Raw genomic sequence first — 17481 nt, 5'->3', positions numbered from 1 at the left:
GGAGAAGCTGCTCCGGCTGCGCGGCGAGCCTGGGCTGCGCTCGGTAGGGGGATGTAAGAAAGGAGACGAGAGGGGGATCTAGACCGCGCGCCTCCTTCTGGTGGAAATTGACAAGGAATGTGCCGGAAAAGGTGAGGGAATCCCTTTTTCTCCCCCTTTCCCTGGCATCCTTTGGTGGTTCCTCATTTTGCATACTGGGTTTTACCTTGGACTGGAACAAAACCGCTCGTGCATCTCGTGAAATTCGCCCTGATCTGGGCACTTAAAGCGGTAACCAGGTAGATTGAGGCATAACAGAGCAGGAGCGTAGGAAAATGAGCTGCAAATGTACAGCGGCAGCACGAAAACGCCCAGCTGCCTGCAAGGGAGTTTCGGAAAGGCTCCCCAGCCAACTGATGCTTTAGACTGCCAACTTCGGATTTAGGTGTAATTAATCCGTCCCCACCTGTCCCGCCCCCCGCACTTCTCGGATAGTTACGGAACTTGTGAAGGGAAGAGAGCCAACTGGAAGAAGAAGGGAGCGGGGGAAAGATGGGTGGAGAAGAGATTCACTCTTGATTCATTAGTTTTCCTGCTCCCCAAATTAAAAGCAGAGGGACGAAAACGGCCGCCAAAGCGTCCTAGAAACAAAAGGCAAATAGCGAGTACGTGAGTCACCGGAAAGCGGACCCGCCCCCCTCCCCAGACGTGGCAGCCGTGTGTCAGTGCAAGTCAGTTAGATGGGAGAGTTCGCAGGGTGGGGGTGGGAGGCCGCCAGGGAGAACAGAAGTTTGGTAACCCAAGTCTGACGCCGCAGTCTGCGCCCGGTAGGCAAGGAGCAGAGAGGCTAGGATTGGGGTAGGAGACAGGGAATGATTGATTACAGAGAGGATTTGTTACCCCGGAGAGGTTTGGGGTCCTGAAAGCTCTATTCTTGTTCTCTCAATGAATGTCTGTCTCTTTTGTCCCGAAAAAATAATTTCCCTAAAAGAGTGAGAAAGTGCTGGTTATTCAAGGTTCTTCATTTCAGAAAACTGAGAAAACAGTTTCAAAAAAGTAAGATCTGGTAATATAAAAAGGATCCAATAAGGAATGCCGAAGTTTGTGCCTATGACATGGGCCTGCCTTTAGTGTGAAGGAAAGGTCCCAATTCTCAAGTCACTTCTTGATTACTTTTGTGGGAAGAAATAGACTGCACCGCCAACAGCAAGAAGGGCCCAGGTGAGACCTAGAGGGCGTGAAAACTGCAAAAAATTTGTGCAAAAAGCCAGTTTTGTCCATTTGCATCCTCGGCACTTTTATCTAAATCTTTTTCCTGTTTTTAAAAGTGCTTTGTAATACGAATGTGAAACATTTTCAAAAAAAGAATCTCAAAAGCTGGAGTCATGTTCTGTATCCTGATGGTGGTGGTGGTTACATAAGTCTAGACATGCGTTAAAATTTACAGAACCTTGTACACTGAATCAGTTTTACTGTATGATAATTTTTAAACAAAATTAGTTATTCATGGGAAAAAAAATACTAATGCTCTGCCTTGGTATTCTGGTTCTGCTCTATTGAGGAGAGTAAGAAGATTCTAAGTATCTTTAGAATTTAGAAAGATATATTCTCATCTGATCTCACATCAGCTCGGCAATATAGATACCAGTAGTTATTCGTATAATTATTCTGTTTTACAAATGAAAAAACTGGGGCTCTGAGCTGAGACTAATTCACATTGACAGTGTCTTTTACTTGCCAAACCTCCTGCTGATCACTTTACAGAAATCATCTCATTTGTTCTTCCCATCAGTCCTCAGGTAGATTCTCTCACTCCAGTTTTAAAGAGGAGAAAACTGAAGCCAAAATAAATTATATAACTTGTTCTAATGTGTGGTGGAGGTAGGGACTGGGCCCAGATTTGTCTGCTTTTCATGTGTATCTCACATTCCACCTCTAGGCAAAATTGAGGCACTTGTGCAAAGTCCTACACTGCATCCCTTAGGCAGAACCAAAGCCTCTCCCCTGGTTCGCTTTCTCCTTATTTTCTTCTACCTGCCTGCAGCTGGCAGTTAGTTGGTTATGGCTGCTGCATCAGGACTCAGAAATGTGGGGTCATTTTTAGCTCCACCACTTACTGTGTGGCTTCAGTATACTTCTGTTTCTTCACCTGTAAAATAGGACCACTAATAAAACATTATGACATTTCCATGAGAATTGAGATAAGATATCTAACATGCTTGGCAAAATTGCCTGTTATTATTGTGTTAATCTTCATTACTCTCCCGCTCGCCATTTGTTCTGTACCCACCAACTCACTGTAACTATGTTAGTTATAGGAGTCCAAGGATGGATAGTCTAAGGTCTCCTTCAAGTAGAATTGCCAGATTTAGCAAATAAAAATACAGGACACTCAGTTAAAATTGAATTCCAGGTGTACAATGAATGATTTTTTAGTATGAATATGCTCCGTGTAATATTTGGGATGTACCTATGTTTAAAAAAAAAATCACTTTTTACCTGAAACTCTAATTTAACTGGGCATCCTATATTTGGTCTGGTAACAAAAGAGTTCATAACCTGGTGGAAGAAACAGACAGAAATAAAAGCTTTCATTGCAGAACACTGAGGGCAGTTTACTGTGTGTATCTTTCCAGTCTCTCTGTTTGTATATATTTTACTTTTGTTTCTAATATTTTTTATATGAATGGGATCATAGTCGATGTATTATATTATTCATGATTTTTAAAATTTTAAAACAACTATGCCTCGTTCTGTGTCCATACTTTCTTTGTTTTAAAGATTGCAAAATGTAGTGTGGACTGTTTTACCACATTTTAAAAACTGCCCTGTTGAAAGACAGTAAGATCAGTAACTACTTTTTGAAGAACTCTCCTTCAAGTGAGAAAAGCTTACTAGGATGAGTTCTATTTTGATTGTCTTAAGCATTTAATTATCCGAAATTATCATACTTGCTTAACTCCTGACAGCTTGAAAATTTTTTGTGTGTGATGCTATTTACATGCTCTAAAGCAGGACAGAGAATTTCAAAGCACATTTTCCTCCATTTATTCTTCCCTTCCAAAATAAAAGAAGGATCTGAATGTCCTAATGGAGAAGAACCAATCTAGTGTATTTCATAGGTCACATTGTAGCCTCCAGGAAAATGTCTCTGCACTATTATTTATGCAGCACATTGTTTCTCCAGCAACCATTTTTCTTCTAATGACCCAAAGGAAAGTCATTAGTAAATTTTTGAAATATTGCTGTTAAATTCTGGGAAGGCAAAGAACAATGTAGTATTTAAAAAAAAAAAAAAAACGGATGATTATGGTTACCCCAATGGTAACCAGAAGAGAAACCATGTGGTCCAGCAGAAACATCAAGATTATTTGAGACTAGTTAATTTTGCAAATTAGCAAAGGAACTGAAAAAGGTGAACACTCTCAAATCTAAAGAATTTCTAAAACAAAATTAAACATTGGTGAACATCAACCACACATGCTGTAAAACCATGAATCAACACTTAAAACCAGAACAATCAACTTGACAGTTTGTGTGAAAAAAGTTAAACATTCATGAAAAATATTTTTAATTGTTAATGACTAAAAAGAAAACTCATGTGCTGATTTCAAATCATTTGAGAAAGAAAGAAGCTTCTTATCTGAGATATATACACTAAATTAAGTAAAAATATCAACTTCGGAATGGGTTGAAAGGACATATTTGTTTCATGAGTCAATACAATGGGAGTTGAAGCTGGTAAAAGAAAAAGCGAAGCCATTTCAGGATTTATCAGAAATTAAATAATTACAAAAAATAGAACAAGCTAAAAGGCTGTAATATTAGAAAGACTGAACTGGATGGAAATATATGTTTCTTTAAGAATGGGAAAATATTGAAAGGTAAAAAAAATAATAATTCTATAGCAATCTGCAGAACTTTCCAAATAACATTATAGGATTATTCAACTTTAAATGTGTTTAACTGTCTAAGACCTTACTGTATACTTCTACCTATATGATGTTCTTAAAATATAAAGGTAGATAGATAGGATAAAAATCTCTGCCTTCAGACATCTCACAGTCTAGTGATGAACACCGGCTACCTACCAGTTACAAAACAGGGTGAGTGCAAAGGGCAGGGTGGACTAGGGAGATTGAAGAAGACTTCTTTGGGGAAGTAATACCTGAATTGCATTTTGAATTATTAGTAGGAACTTGCCAGACAGAAGATCGCCAAGTTGGTGGAAAGACTCAGAAAACTTGTTCAGTTCTAAAGACCACATGGGGAAGACCACAGCAGAGCACACATTGGAGAGTGGTAGTAGCATGGGTTTACCTCATGCATAGAGTTGACTCATTGGAAAAGACTCTGATGCTGGGAGGGATTGGGGGCAGGAGGAGAAGGGGGCGACAGAGGATGAGATGGCTGGATGGCATCACTGACTCGATGGACGTGAGCCTGAGTGAACTCTGGGAGTTGGTGATGGACAGGGAGGCCTGGCGTGCTGCGATTCATGGGGTCGCAAAGAGTCGGACACGACTGAGCGACTGAACTGAACTGAACTGGGATAGGATTACTGCCCTCTATTCTAAAAAGTTTGATTTCATCCTGTAGAGCTGGGAAGCCTCCAAAGATACTCAGCAGGAAAATGACGTGATTAGGTGTGTATTTTACAAAGATCACCTTCGCGATCTATTTGAAGGATAAATTCACAGGCAGAGAGACTAGGGACACAGAGAAATTGGGAGAGCCAAGTGATAGATGTTGAAGAACTATAAACCAAAGCAGTGTTAAAAAGATTGACAAGGCAGGAACAGTTATGTAGACCAGTGGTTCTCCAGGGTGACACTGCCCCTAGTGGGCATTTTGGATATTTGTTGGAAGCATTTTCTGGTTGTTTCAGTCAACGGGGAGAACTACTGGCATTTAGCCTGCAGAGGCCAGGGATGTTAGACATCCTGCAATTAAAGGGACAGTGTCATACAATGAAAAATTATCCTGCTTCCCACATGACGTTCAAGTATCCATCTAGGCATTCTTGTAGGTGAAAAACCTAAACAACCATCCTACATTTAAATTGCAAATACTTATAGAATGGTTTTAGTATACGCTGAATTTTCCAGAAGGCAGCTACTGTGTTCATCAAAGGAAAAATATATATTGTTTTATTTGGGACGCGACCAAAATTGTGTCTCTGACAGCTGTGTTGCTCATGGTATTTGAATCACTAATACAAATCAACCGTATCTATTTTTATCTATATTTTATCTATATTTATTGCATTTACAGTAATTCTTATTTCAAAATGTCTAATGTAAAGACAAACTGTTTTCACTATTAATTTGAATCTTAGTCTAATTTCTCAAGTCCTAGCCTGTTTATAAGTGTGTGTGTGTGAGTCACTCAATCGTGTCTGACTCTGCGACCCTGTAGCTCACCACGCTCCTCTGTCCATGGGATTCTCCAGGCAAAGATACTGGAGTGGGTTGCCATTCCCTTCTCCAGGGGATCTTCCTGACCCAGGGATAAAACCCTGGTCTCCTACATTGCAGGCAGATTCTTTACCACTATGCCACCTGGGCAATGTGTGACATAAAGAGAGACTTGAACCCACAAAGTACTGGTATGATGACATTTGCATTTCATTAGGTCTTCTGGTATAGACATAGGAGAAGGAAATGGCAACCCACTCCAGTATTCTTGCCTGGAGAATCCCAGGGACAGAGGAGCCTGGTGGGCTGCCATGTATGGGGTCGCACAGAATCAGACATGACTGATGCGATTTAGCAGCAGCAGTATAGTCATTTATATATTATACTACCTGTTATTTATTATTTAATTATGCTCTTATTTCTCTTTATATTATAGTTAGTATAATATGTATTTTTAAATTTTACATGAAGGTATGCTTTATATAAAGGCTTTATAAAATGCTTGTTTTTAAAAAGGTTGAAAATAGCCCATATAAATACTTGAGGTAGAATCTATAAATCGTGTTGATTTATTCAGCATGGAGGGGAGAATACAGGCATTTATAATTCTAAAACATGTGATATAACAGATAACTTCTATATTTTAAATGATGTCCAAGAGAAATCCTAATAATTCTAGATGGAAGAGTCAAATTTACTGTAAGGAAGCTGGAAAATACCTAGAGGAAAGGATAGAACAGTGAACTTATTCACTTAGAAGACCTAGCTTATTTGTTTGTAATTATTGTCTTTTCAAAAGAAATTGTAATAAATATTTAATTCAGTAGTGTTACCTAATACTCTTTTTCTAATGTAAATTAATTCAACTTTGAAGTTGACATTGAAGATTTTCCATTTATCTAGTCCTTGCCTAAACTGGGTTCTAAACCAAAACTGGAATTCAGCCCAGCAATGGGAGCAGTTGCAGTTGTAGCTTCCATCCAAATTTAATTAATTTCAATTAAATTTAATACAGTTCAATAAATGTTTACTAATGTGCCTTTTTGTATGGAATTCACTTTGTCTTCCAAATAGAGCCATCTCCAAAGCCAGAAATTTTTCTTAAAAATTTTCTAATTCTGGCACATTGATAGGCAGTCTAGTGCATGTCCATGGCAGAGGTTCAGCAGATAGACTTGGGCCAAAGCTTAGATATGTGACCCAGGTGTCTTTAGTCTATTTTCCAAGTCCTATCCGGTGAGCTAAAGGACATAGGTCAATAAGTTGCCTGTAGCACTGCTTGAGATATTTAAAGCCAAAAAGCAAATATTTACAGATTTGGTTTAGCTCCCCCATACAAAAATCCAGAAGAGAAGACTGAAAATATTGTAATTTTTGGAATAGAAATTTATCACATTACCTTGGCAGTGCAAAAAAATATTTAGGGAAACAAAATCAAGCTAACATCAAATCTTATGGCCTGAACAATGAGTGGATGTTATGTGTCTTCTGTAGGTAATAACAAATATTTTAATTCATTTAAAATGTTAGAATAAAGGAGTTGGGTACAAAATGCATGTCAAAGGATACCTATTTTGAACTTGAACAAAAGCCTGCAGGAGAAATGTGTGACATAAAGAGAGACTTGAACCCAGAAAGTACTGGTGTGATGACATTTGCAAAGGGGTGATATTCAAAATAGTTTACAACTAGTATGGTTCAGTCACTGACCACTAAATGTTTAATAATCAGACCGGATGCCACCTATCAACAAACAATAGGGCTTTGCTGGTGCAAGCTGCCCAAATACAAGTAATTACCCTGTAAAGGTTTCTGATTCTCTTGGCACCCTCCACAGTACAGGTAATCACTACAATTGTTCTGTAACTTCTAAGCTTTACCATAAGGAATTGGAAATCTTCTTTAAGAAAATAACCAGTAGGGTGAATAAATTGAGTTTATTCATTATGTGTTAGATAAGTAATTTGGAAGGGTGTAAGGGCTTCTAGGCCCTGTCCTGAGAACTGGGGATGAAATGGTGAATTAAACAGACAAAAGCCCTGTTTTCATGGAAATTATTGTTTCCATCAGTTTATTAAATCAGCTCAAGTGAGAGAAATCTAGTTTCCTCCCTGGAGAAGGAAATGGCAACCTACTCCAGTAATCTTACCTCGAAAATCTCATGGATGGAGGAGCCTGGCAAGCTACAGTCCATGGGGTCGCAGAGTTGGACACGAATGAGTGACTTGGCTTTCACTTTTAAAAATTGAATTAAAATATTTTGGTATTAAATGTAGAAAACACATTAGAAATAGAGAATTGTATAACAAAAGTTTGTCAACTATTCAGCTTGACAAATCCTAACATTTGGTTTCTTCTTCAAGTTTCTTTTGTAGATAATTAAAATGACAAATTGGTAAGTTTTGACATATGCAAGCATTCTTGAAACCATCATTCAAGGAAATTAATGAATTCATCACCCTCAAAAGTTTTCTCATGACCTTTTGTAATCTATCTACATGTCACCCCCACCCCAAGCCATGCCCAGGCAACCACTGATTTGATTTCTGTCACTATAGATTCCTTTGAATTTTCTAGAATTTTATATAAATGGAATCATATGGTATGTACTCTTTTTTCATCTGGATTTTTTTCACTCAGCATAATTAATTTATGATTTATACATGTTATGAGTATCAGAAATTCATTTTCATTTCTTTACTAAGTAGTATTCTGTGATATGGATATAGGAAAATTTGTTTATCCCTTTACCTATTGATGGACATTTGGACTTTTTCCAGTTTGGGGCTATCACACATGAAGCTGTGATAAACATTCACATTTGAGTCTGTGGGCATATACTTTCATTTCTCTTGGGCAAATATCAAGAGGTGGAATTAGGTAATATGGTAGATTCATTTTTAACTTTATCAGGAATGCCAAACTGAGTTTCTAAAGTGATTATACCATTTTACATTACTTCCCATTAGTGAAAAAAGTGTTCGTTCTACGTTAGTGAAGAAGAGTTCCAGTTGCTCCACATCCTTCCAATACTTGATATCATTAGATTTTTAAATCTTAGATGTACTAAATTGTGTGTAGTGGTATCTAATTTTGCTTTTAATTTTTCAGTGATGTTGAGCACCTTTTAATGTGGGTGTTTGTTACCTGTATTTTCTTCTTTCATGAAGCGTCTAATCAATTGATTTGTCCATTTTTTTAATTGAGTCATTTGTCTTCTTACAGTTGAGTTTTAAGAGTCCTTTACATATGTATTCTAGCTACAAGGAAATAATAATAGAGTTCTACTCCTAGATAAACATCGTTCAAACTCCTAATTTAAGGAAATAATAAAGATTCTGCAGTTATTGAAGCAAAATTGGCCCTTGTCAAGAGAATAAAAAGTTAACTGATTTTAGATTTTTTTTTTCTGTTCTATTAGATAATAGAAGAATTTGGAGATCTATGAATAGACTGAGTTTTAAAAAAATAATTTCTTTTTTTGAATATATAATGCATTTAAGCTGTTGAAAATTCAAAAGTGGAAGAAAGGTTATAAAAGGAAAACCTCCTTTCACTCCTGTTCCTTGACTTTCCATTTAACTTCTCTACAGACAACCAGCTTTTATCAGGTTTCTGTATGTATCTTTCCAGTTAGATCTTATGCAAGTGTACGCAAATTCCATTTCACAAATTTCCATTCACAAAGTGAACACTGCACGTTGTTCTGAACCACATTTAACTGAACCATGAGACTCAGAGATTCTACATTATTTGGGTATTAAAGAATTCTTTAATGGGCAGACAGTATTCACTGGACAGTGTAATTAGCTGCCTCACTTGCTGTGTAATAAACCACTGAAACTCACTGAAAAAAAAAAAAGAATAAATCACTGAAAACTCAGTGGCTTAAAACAATTCTTTATAAGCATAGCTTATGCATCTGTATGGTGGCTGAGGATTAGATGGTTTGGCTTGGACTTGGTTGGCAAACTTGGCTAAGCTGCGCTGGCTCACACTTCTGCAAATTGATTGGTGGGTTCTATATTACGTTCTTCCCAAGACCAGTGGAATAGCAGCCGAGGCAGTAGAAGCACAAGAGCAAGCAAGCCTAATCCATGCCTTTCAAGATACTGCGTCCATCACATCTGTCACCATGCTGTCAGCCAAGGCACATCACATTCTAAAGCTGATGTACGACAATTTATTTCAACAACCTCCCATTAAGAGATTATTAGCTTTTCGCTATTACAACCAATGCAGCAATGACTAAATACACATATCATCTTTCATATATACTAGTATCTCTTTGAATAAATGCTAAGAAGTGAACTTTGAAATTAAAAGATGAGCTTTTGTAATTTTGATAGGTTTTGAGAAGCACTGTTTAGAGATTATTGTAACTGTATATTCCCATCAACAATATTGGGGCTATGTTATCATTTTTTATTTTTACCAATCTTGCACGTGAAAATGTTATTTTTGCATAGCTCTAACTTGTATTTTTTTAATTATAAGTGAGGTTGACAATCTTTTTATATGTTTAAAAACAATTTATATTTCCTCCTGTTCATATCTTTTGCTCCTTTAGTTCCAATGGCTTTTTAATTTTTTTTCAGTTGATTGATATATCTTAAAGAAACTAATACTTAACCTATTAGGGCACTCACACCCCCTAAAAAAGCTCCTATAATTAAAAACAACAAGCAGAACCATAGTCTAACCAGTTCACCAGGGAGTCAGTGAAAGAGAGAGCTAAGAAAAGCCCTCTTTGTCAAAACAAATCTTAGAGATGTTTTTAAATGAGATGGTGTTAATTTAATATCTTACCTCAGGCTGCCATTGCCATAAAGCCATAGTGAAATGCCATAAGCTGAGTGACTTAAACATTTTTTCTCACAGTTCTAGAGCCTAGAAAAGTCCAAAATCTAGATATTGGCAGGGTGGGTTACAGTCTGAGGCCTCTTATCTTGGCTTGTAGGCAGCCATCACCTTACCTGGTACTCATACAACCTCTGTGTGTATGGCCAAGAAAGGAAGCTCTGGTGTTTCTTCTTCTTCTGGTAAGAATTCTAACCTCATGGGAGCCTCCCATTAATGACTTCATCTAACCCTAATGACCTCCAGGGGCCTCGCCTTCTAACACAAGCACATTGGGCTTCAACATATGAGTTAGGAAGTGGGTGGATGGAGCCACACAATATTCAATCTTTTATTTTAAACTTAGCTTTTTCAATAAACACAATAATTCATTCTAGTTATAAGACGGTATAAATGAATATATCTTCATATTTCTTTTCTTAACTAATTTAAAGTACAATTGTATATTTTGCTTGTAATTGTACTGTCGGACCAGAACATATAGAAATGTAATATATTTGACAATAACAACATCAAGAAGGTAGATGAGAGCAAAGCTGTGTTGTACTAAGGAAAGGACCCCTGATGGTAACTTGAATCCTTAGAACATACATAGGGAACCAAAATCAGTAATTAGAACGTTTACTCTAACAAACTCTAATAAACTTGTTCCCATCTTTTCTCAGCCTGTTTAATACATATAAAACTATATAAGATAGTACTATTGGTGGATTAATAGCATATATACATGTGACATGTATAACAATCATAGTGGGAAAGGGGAAAGAGAGACTAACACTGCATGGAAGTAATGTTTCTATATCACACTGTAGTTAAGTATGTTTAAATCTGAAATAGATTCTGATAATATGTACATAGTAACCCCTAGAGCAATCACTAACAATAAGTTTAAAAATAGTGAAAAAGTAATCACAGTAATTAAAGTACTACCCTAGAAAATATTCACTTAATTCAAAATAGAGCAGTAGGGGGAACAGAAACAAAAAGACATTAGTTCAGTTCAGTTCAGTTGCTCAGTCATGTCCGACTCTTTTCGACCCCATGGACTGCAGCATGCCAGGCTTCCCTGTCCATCACCAACTCCTGGAGTTTACTCAAACTCATGTCCACTGAGTCAGTGATGCCATCCATCCATCTCATCCTCTGTCGTCCCCTTCTCCTCCCACCTTCAATCTTTCCCAACATCAGGGTCTTTTCAAATGAGTCAGCTCTTCGCATCAGGTGGCCAAAGTATTGGAGTTTCAGCTTCAACATCAGTCTTTCCAATGAATATTCAGGACTGATCTCCTTCAGAATGGACTGGTTGGATCTCCTTGCAGTCCAAGGGACTCTCAAGAGTCTTCTCCAACACCACAGTTCAAAAGCATCAATTCTTCAGTGCTCAACTTTCTTTTTAGTCCAACTCTCACATCCAAACATGACTACTGGAAAAACCATAGCTTTGACTAGATGGACCTTTGTTGGCAAAGTAATGTCTCTGCTGTAGATGGACATTAAACAGTCATTACATTAGACAGTAGAAAATAAAAATTTTAATGAAAGACATAAATCCATCTATAATAATAATAATATTAAATGCAAATGGGTTAAATAATCCAATAAATAGGCAGAAATTGTCAAATTGGATAGGAAACATGACCCAACTATTTACTGTCTACAGAAGAAGCTTCTTAGGTTCCAAGATACAAATAGATTGAAAATAAAAGAATGGAAAAAGATAAAATCATGTAAACAGCAACCAAGGAAAGCTAGAGTGACTACAATAATATCAAATATAATAGACTTTAAAATGAAAAGAAAATGGTAGTAGAGATAAAGTGGGATATTTATAATGAAAGAGTCAAACTATCAGAATGTTATAATAACTATAGACCTATATGCCCTCAACATCAGAACTCTGAAATACATGAAATAAAAACAAACAGAAATGTAAGGAAAAATAGACAATTTGGCAAAAACAATTCATGAGTTCACTACCTTCCCCCATAATGGATAGAACATCAAAGTAGACTATCAACAAAGTAAATGGAAATCTTAAACATTATATGCAAAACAGTCTGATGGACATCTATAGAAAATTTCACCCAACAACATCAGAACACACATTTGTCTGAGTATGTGCTCAGGATAGACTATGCTGCTAAGTCATTTCAGTCGTGTCCGACTCTGTGTGATCCCACAGACAGCAGCCACCAGGCTCCCCCATCCCTGGGATTCTCCAGGCAAGAACATGGAGTGGGTTGCCATTTCCTTTTCCAATGCATGAAAGTGAAAAGTGAAAGGGAAGTGAAAGGGAAGTCACTCAGTCGTGTCCGACTCTTAGTGACCCCATGGACTGCAGCCTACCAGGCTCCTCCATCCATGGGATTTTCCAGGCAAAGTACTGGAGTGGGGTGCCATTGCCTTCTCCGAGGATAGACTATGCTAGGCTATAAAAAAATCCTCAATAAATTTAAATGGATTGAAATTATAGAAAGTACTTATCTGATCACAGTGGAAATTAGAAATTAATAACAAAAAGAAATATGGGATATTAACAAATAATGAGGAATTTAACCAGTACGCTACTAAATGACCAATGGGTCAAAGAGGAAGTCAAAAGAAAAATTAGAAAATATTTTAGGATGAATGAGTGAAAATGAAAATATAATATACTAAAATGTACAAGATGTAATTTAAGCCATTCTCATATGTATGCATGTTAGTCACTCAGTTCTGTCAAACTCTTTGCAACTCCATGGACTGTAGCCCACCAGGTTTCCCCTGTCTGTGGAATTCTCCAGGCAAGAATACTGGAGTGGGTTGTCATTCCCTTCTCCAGGTATCTCTTCCCAACACAGGGGTTGAACCTGTGTCTGCATTGCAGGTGGATTCTTTACCACCTGAGCTACCAGGGAAGCTAAGAAATTCTTAGGGAGAAATTTATAGTTGTAAACACCTACTTGTGATCACATTACTTCATGGTAAATAGATGGAGAAACAATGGAAACAGTGACAGATTTTATTTTCTTGGGCTCCAAAATTACTGTAGATGGTAACTGCAGCCATGAAATTAAAAGACACTTGCTCCTTGGAAGAAAAGCTATGACAAACCTAGGCAGCATATTAAAAAGCAGAGACATCACTTTACCAACAAAGGTCTGTATAGTCAAAGCTATGGTTTTTCTAGTAGTCATGTATGGATGTGAGAGTTGGACCATAAAGAAGGCTGAGCACCGAAGAACTGATGCTTTTGAACTGTGGTGCTGGAAAAGACTCTTAAGAGTCCCAGGTACTGCAAAGAGATCCAACCAGTCAATCCTGAAGGAAATCAACCTTGCATATTCATTGGAAGGACTATTGCCGAAGCTGAAGTTCCAATACATTGGCCACCTGATATAAAGAGCAGATTCACTGGAAAAGACCCTGATGCTGGGAAAGATTGAGGGCAGGAGGAGAAGGGGATGACAGAGGATGAGATGGTTGGGTGGCATCAGTGACTTGGTGGACATGAGTTTGATCAAACTCCAGGAGATAGCGAAGGACAGGGAAGCCTAGTGTGCTGCAGTTCATGGGTTCACAAAGAGTCAGATACAACTTAGCGATTGAACAACAAACACCTGCATAGTGGGGAAGAAAAGAAACAATCTCAAACAATGATTAAACATTTCACTTAAGATACTGGAGAAGGAAATGGCAACCCACTCCAGTGTTCTTGCCTGGAGAATCCCAAGGACAGAGGAGCCTGGTGGGCTTCCATCTATGGGGTCGCACAGAGTCGGACATGACTGAAGTGACTTAGCAGTGGCAGTAAGATACTGGGAGGACTTCTGCAGTGGCCCAGTGGCTAAGACATTGTGCTCCCAATCCAGGGAGCCTCGGTTTGATCCCTGGTCAGGGAACTAGTTCCCACATGCCACAACTAAGACCTGGCACAGCCAATTAAATAAAAATAATTTTTTTTTAAGATACTGGAAAAAGAGGATCAAATTAAACCCAAAGCAAGGATAAAGGAGAAATAATGATTAGAACTGAAATAAATGAAATGGATAAAATAATAAAGAAAATCAACAAAAGCTAGAGTTAGTTCTTCAAGGTCAACAGACTTGATAAAACTTTAAAAAGATTCCAATTACTAAAATCAGAAATGCAAGAGAGCACACTATCACCAACCTTACAAAAATAAAAAGAATCATAAAAGAATGCTATGAATAAGAGTGTACCAATAAAAGAGGTAATTTAGATGAATTGAAAATTTTCTAAAAAGACACAAGTTACTAAATCTGCCTCAAAAAGAAATAGAAAATCTGAATAGACTTCTAACATGTAAAGAGACTTCGTTAATAATCAAAAAACATTTCACAAGGGAAAGCCAATGACCAGGCAGCATCACAGGTAATTTATACCAAACACTAAAATAAGAGTTATAATTTTTCATAAATTTTTCCAAAAATAGAAAAGAAGGTAACATTTCTTTTTTTATTGCTGCTGCTGCTAAGTCGCTTCAGCCGTGTCCGACTCTGTGTGACCCCATAGACGGCAGTCCACCAGGCTCCCCTGTCCCTGGGATTCTCCAGGCAAGAACACTGGAGTGGGTTGCCATTTCCTTCTCCAATGCATGAAAGTGAAAAATGAAAGTGAAGTCGCTCAGTCGTGTCCAACTCTTAGAGACCCCATGGACGGCAGCCTCCCAGGCTCCTGCATCCATGGGATTTTCCAGGCAAGAGTACTGGAGTGGGGTGCCATTGCCTTCTTTTTTATTGAAGTGTTGTTGATTTGCAATGCTGTGTTAAGTGCACAGTAAAATGATTCAGTTATATATATATGTACACATACATACACACACACATACTGTTTTTCAGATTCTTTTCCATTATAGATTATAAGATATTGAATATAGTTCCCTGTGCTATACAGAAGGTCCTTGTTGTTTGCTTTCCTTATATATAGTAGTATGTGTAGTTAACCCCATATTCTTAATTTATCTTCCCCTTGCACCTTTCCCCTTTGGTAAGCACAAGTTTGTTTTCTATAACTGTTGGTCTGTTTCTATTTTGAAAATAAGTTCATTTGTATCACTGTTTTTGATTCCACATATAAGTGGTATCAGATGATACCCGTCTTTTCCTGTGTGACTTTACTTGGTATGGCAATCTCTAGGTCCATCCATGCTGTGGCAGATAGCATTATTTCATTCATTTTCATGGCTGAGTAATATTCTGTTGTATATATACCACATCATCTTTATCCATTTATCTGCTGATGGACACAGGTTGCTTCCACGTCTTGGCTATTGCAAATAGTGCTGCATTGAACATTGGGGTGCTTGTGTTTTTTCAAAGAGTTTTCTTTAGATATATGTCCAGGATTGAGATTGCAGGATCATATGATTAGAGATTATATTTTTATGGAACCTCCATACTATTCTCCAAAGCGGCTGCATCAAGTCACATTCCCACCAACAGTGCAGGAGGAAACCCTCGTACATTGTTAGGTGGGAATGAGAATTGGTGCAGCCATTGTGGAAAACAATATGGAGTTCCCTCAAAAACGTTTTTAAATTAAAAAATTTTTAAAGCTTAAAAATTAAAATGATCCCACTATTCTGCTTTTTTGTATATAGTTGAAGAAAATGAAATCAGTATCTCAAAGAGATTTCTACACTCCCATGATCATCGCAGCATAATTCACAAGTAGCCAAGATGTGAACAGTCTAACTGTTCAGCAGCATATAAATAAATAGAATGTGGTATATGTACACAAGGGACTATTATTTGCCATAAAATAAAAGTAAATTCTGCCATTTGTGACAACATAGATACACCTGGGAGGGCATATGCTAAGTGAAATAAGTGAGACAGAAAAAATAAATACCACATGGTGTTGCTTATATATGGAATAAAAAAGTTTGTATTTCATAGACCCACAGAGTAGAATGTTGGTTGCCAGAGTCTGAGAGTGGTGGAAATGAGATGTTATTCAAAGAGTACAAACTTACTGTTATAAGATGAATACATTATGAGGATCACAGCATGGTGAGTATGTGAATAGATCTTATAGACCACACATAAAAAAGTAATTATGCAAGTTGATGGATGTGTTAATTGATTGTGGTAATGATTTCATGACCTATGTATATAATCATCACATTGTATACTTTAAATATATATAATTTTATACCTCAATTATATCTCAGTAAAGTTAGTGGGGAAATCTACAAAACGTTGCTGAAATAAGGAGATCCAAATAAGTGGATAGAAATCCCTTGCTCATAAAACTTAATAGTAAGATGACAGTATTCTACAGGTTGATCTGCACATTCAAAACAGTCCCTATTAAATTCTCATTCGAGATTTTTACAAACATTGACAAGTTGATCCTAAAAGTATTTTAAAAAATGCAAGAGACCCAGAATAGCCAAAATGATCTTGAGAAAGAACAAAGTTGGAGGACTCAGGCACCTGACAACTTCAAGTCGTATCATGCAACTGCATTAATCAAGAGAGTGTGGTGATGCAGACACAGAAAACAGACCTGTAGTTGCCAAGGAGAGTGGGGAAGGGACAGTGGGAGTTTGGGATTAGCAGATACAAATATATACAGAACAGATGAACAACAAGGGTCCTGCTGTATAGCACCGGGAACTATATTCAATATCCTGTGATAAACCATAATTGAAAAGGACATAAAAAAGAATGTGTGTGTGCATCTGAATCACTTTGCTGTTCAGCAGAAATTAACACAACATTGTAAATCAACTATACTCCAATAAAAAGAAAAAGAGAGAGTGGTGATTTCATGAGGATAGATTTATAGATCAGTGAAATAGAACTGAGAGTCCATATATAAACCCTCACCTTTAAGTTTAGTTGGTTTTTGACAAGGATGCCAAGACCATTTAAAGGGAAAGAATTGTCTTTCAACAGACGGTACTGCTACAATTAGATATCCACATGCCAATGAATTGAAGTTGGTTTCCCTCTTTACCTACATACAAAAAAATTTAACTCCAAATGGATCACAGAAGTAAATATAAGAGATTAAACTAAAAAACTCTTAGAAAAAAAATAGGAATAAATCTTTGTATCATTGGGTTAGGGAAAGTCTTTTAGATATGACACCAAAAGCACCAACAGTATTAATAACAAAAAAAAATCTATCAAATTTCATCAAAACTAAACATTTTTATGATTCAAAGAACACTACCAAGAAATTGAGACAATAACTCCCAGAATGGAAGAAAATG

At 37.2% G+C, this 17481-nt stretch overlaps 1 protein-coding gene across 1 annotated transcript in view; it reads right to left on the bottom strand.

The window, feature by feature from the left end:
• The window catches only part of TPBG (trophoblast glycoprotein), a 69512-nt gene that overhangs the window by 2598 nt on the left and 49433 nt on the right, over window positions 1-17481 (bottom strand). Inside the window, exons 4-5 of the mRNA XM_010861946.1 lie at window positions 2097-2128; window positions 206-504 (exon numbers count right to left, since the gene is read on the bottom strand). Of these exons, the coding sequence (XP_010860248.1) occupies window positions 206-504; window positions 2097-2128 (331 nt within the window). The remainder of the gene's footprint in view (window positions 1-205; window positions 505-2096; window positions 2129-17481) is intronic.

Source organism: Bison bison, unplaced genomic scaffold (assembly GCF_000754665.1).
Source record: "Bison bison bison isolate TAMUID 2011002044 unplaced genomic scaffold, Bison_UMD1.0 scf7180017864473, whole genome shotgun sequence".
Taxonomy (NCBI): Eukaryota; Metazoa; Chordata; class Mammalia; order Artiodactyla; family Bovidae; genus Bison; species Bison bison.
The sequence above is the reverse complement of the archived record's forward strand: the minus strand, read 5'-3'. Positions and strand labels throughout refer to the sequence as shown.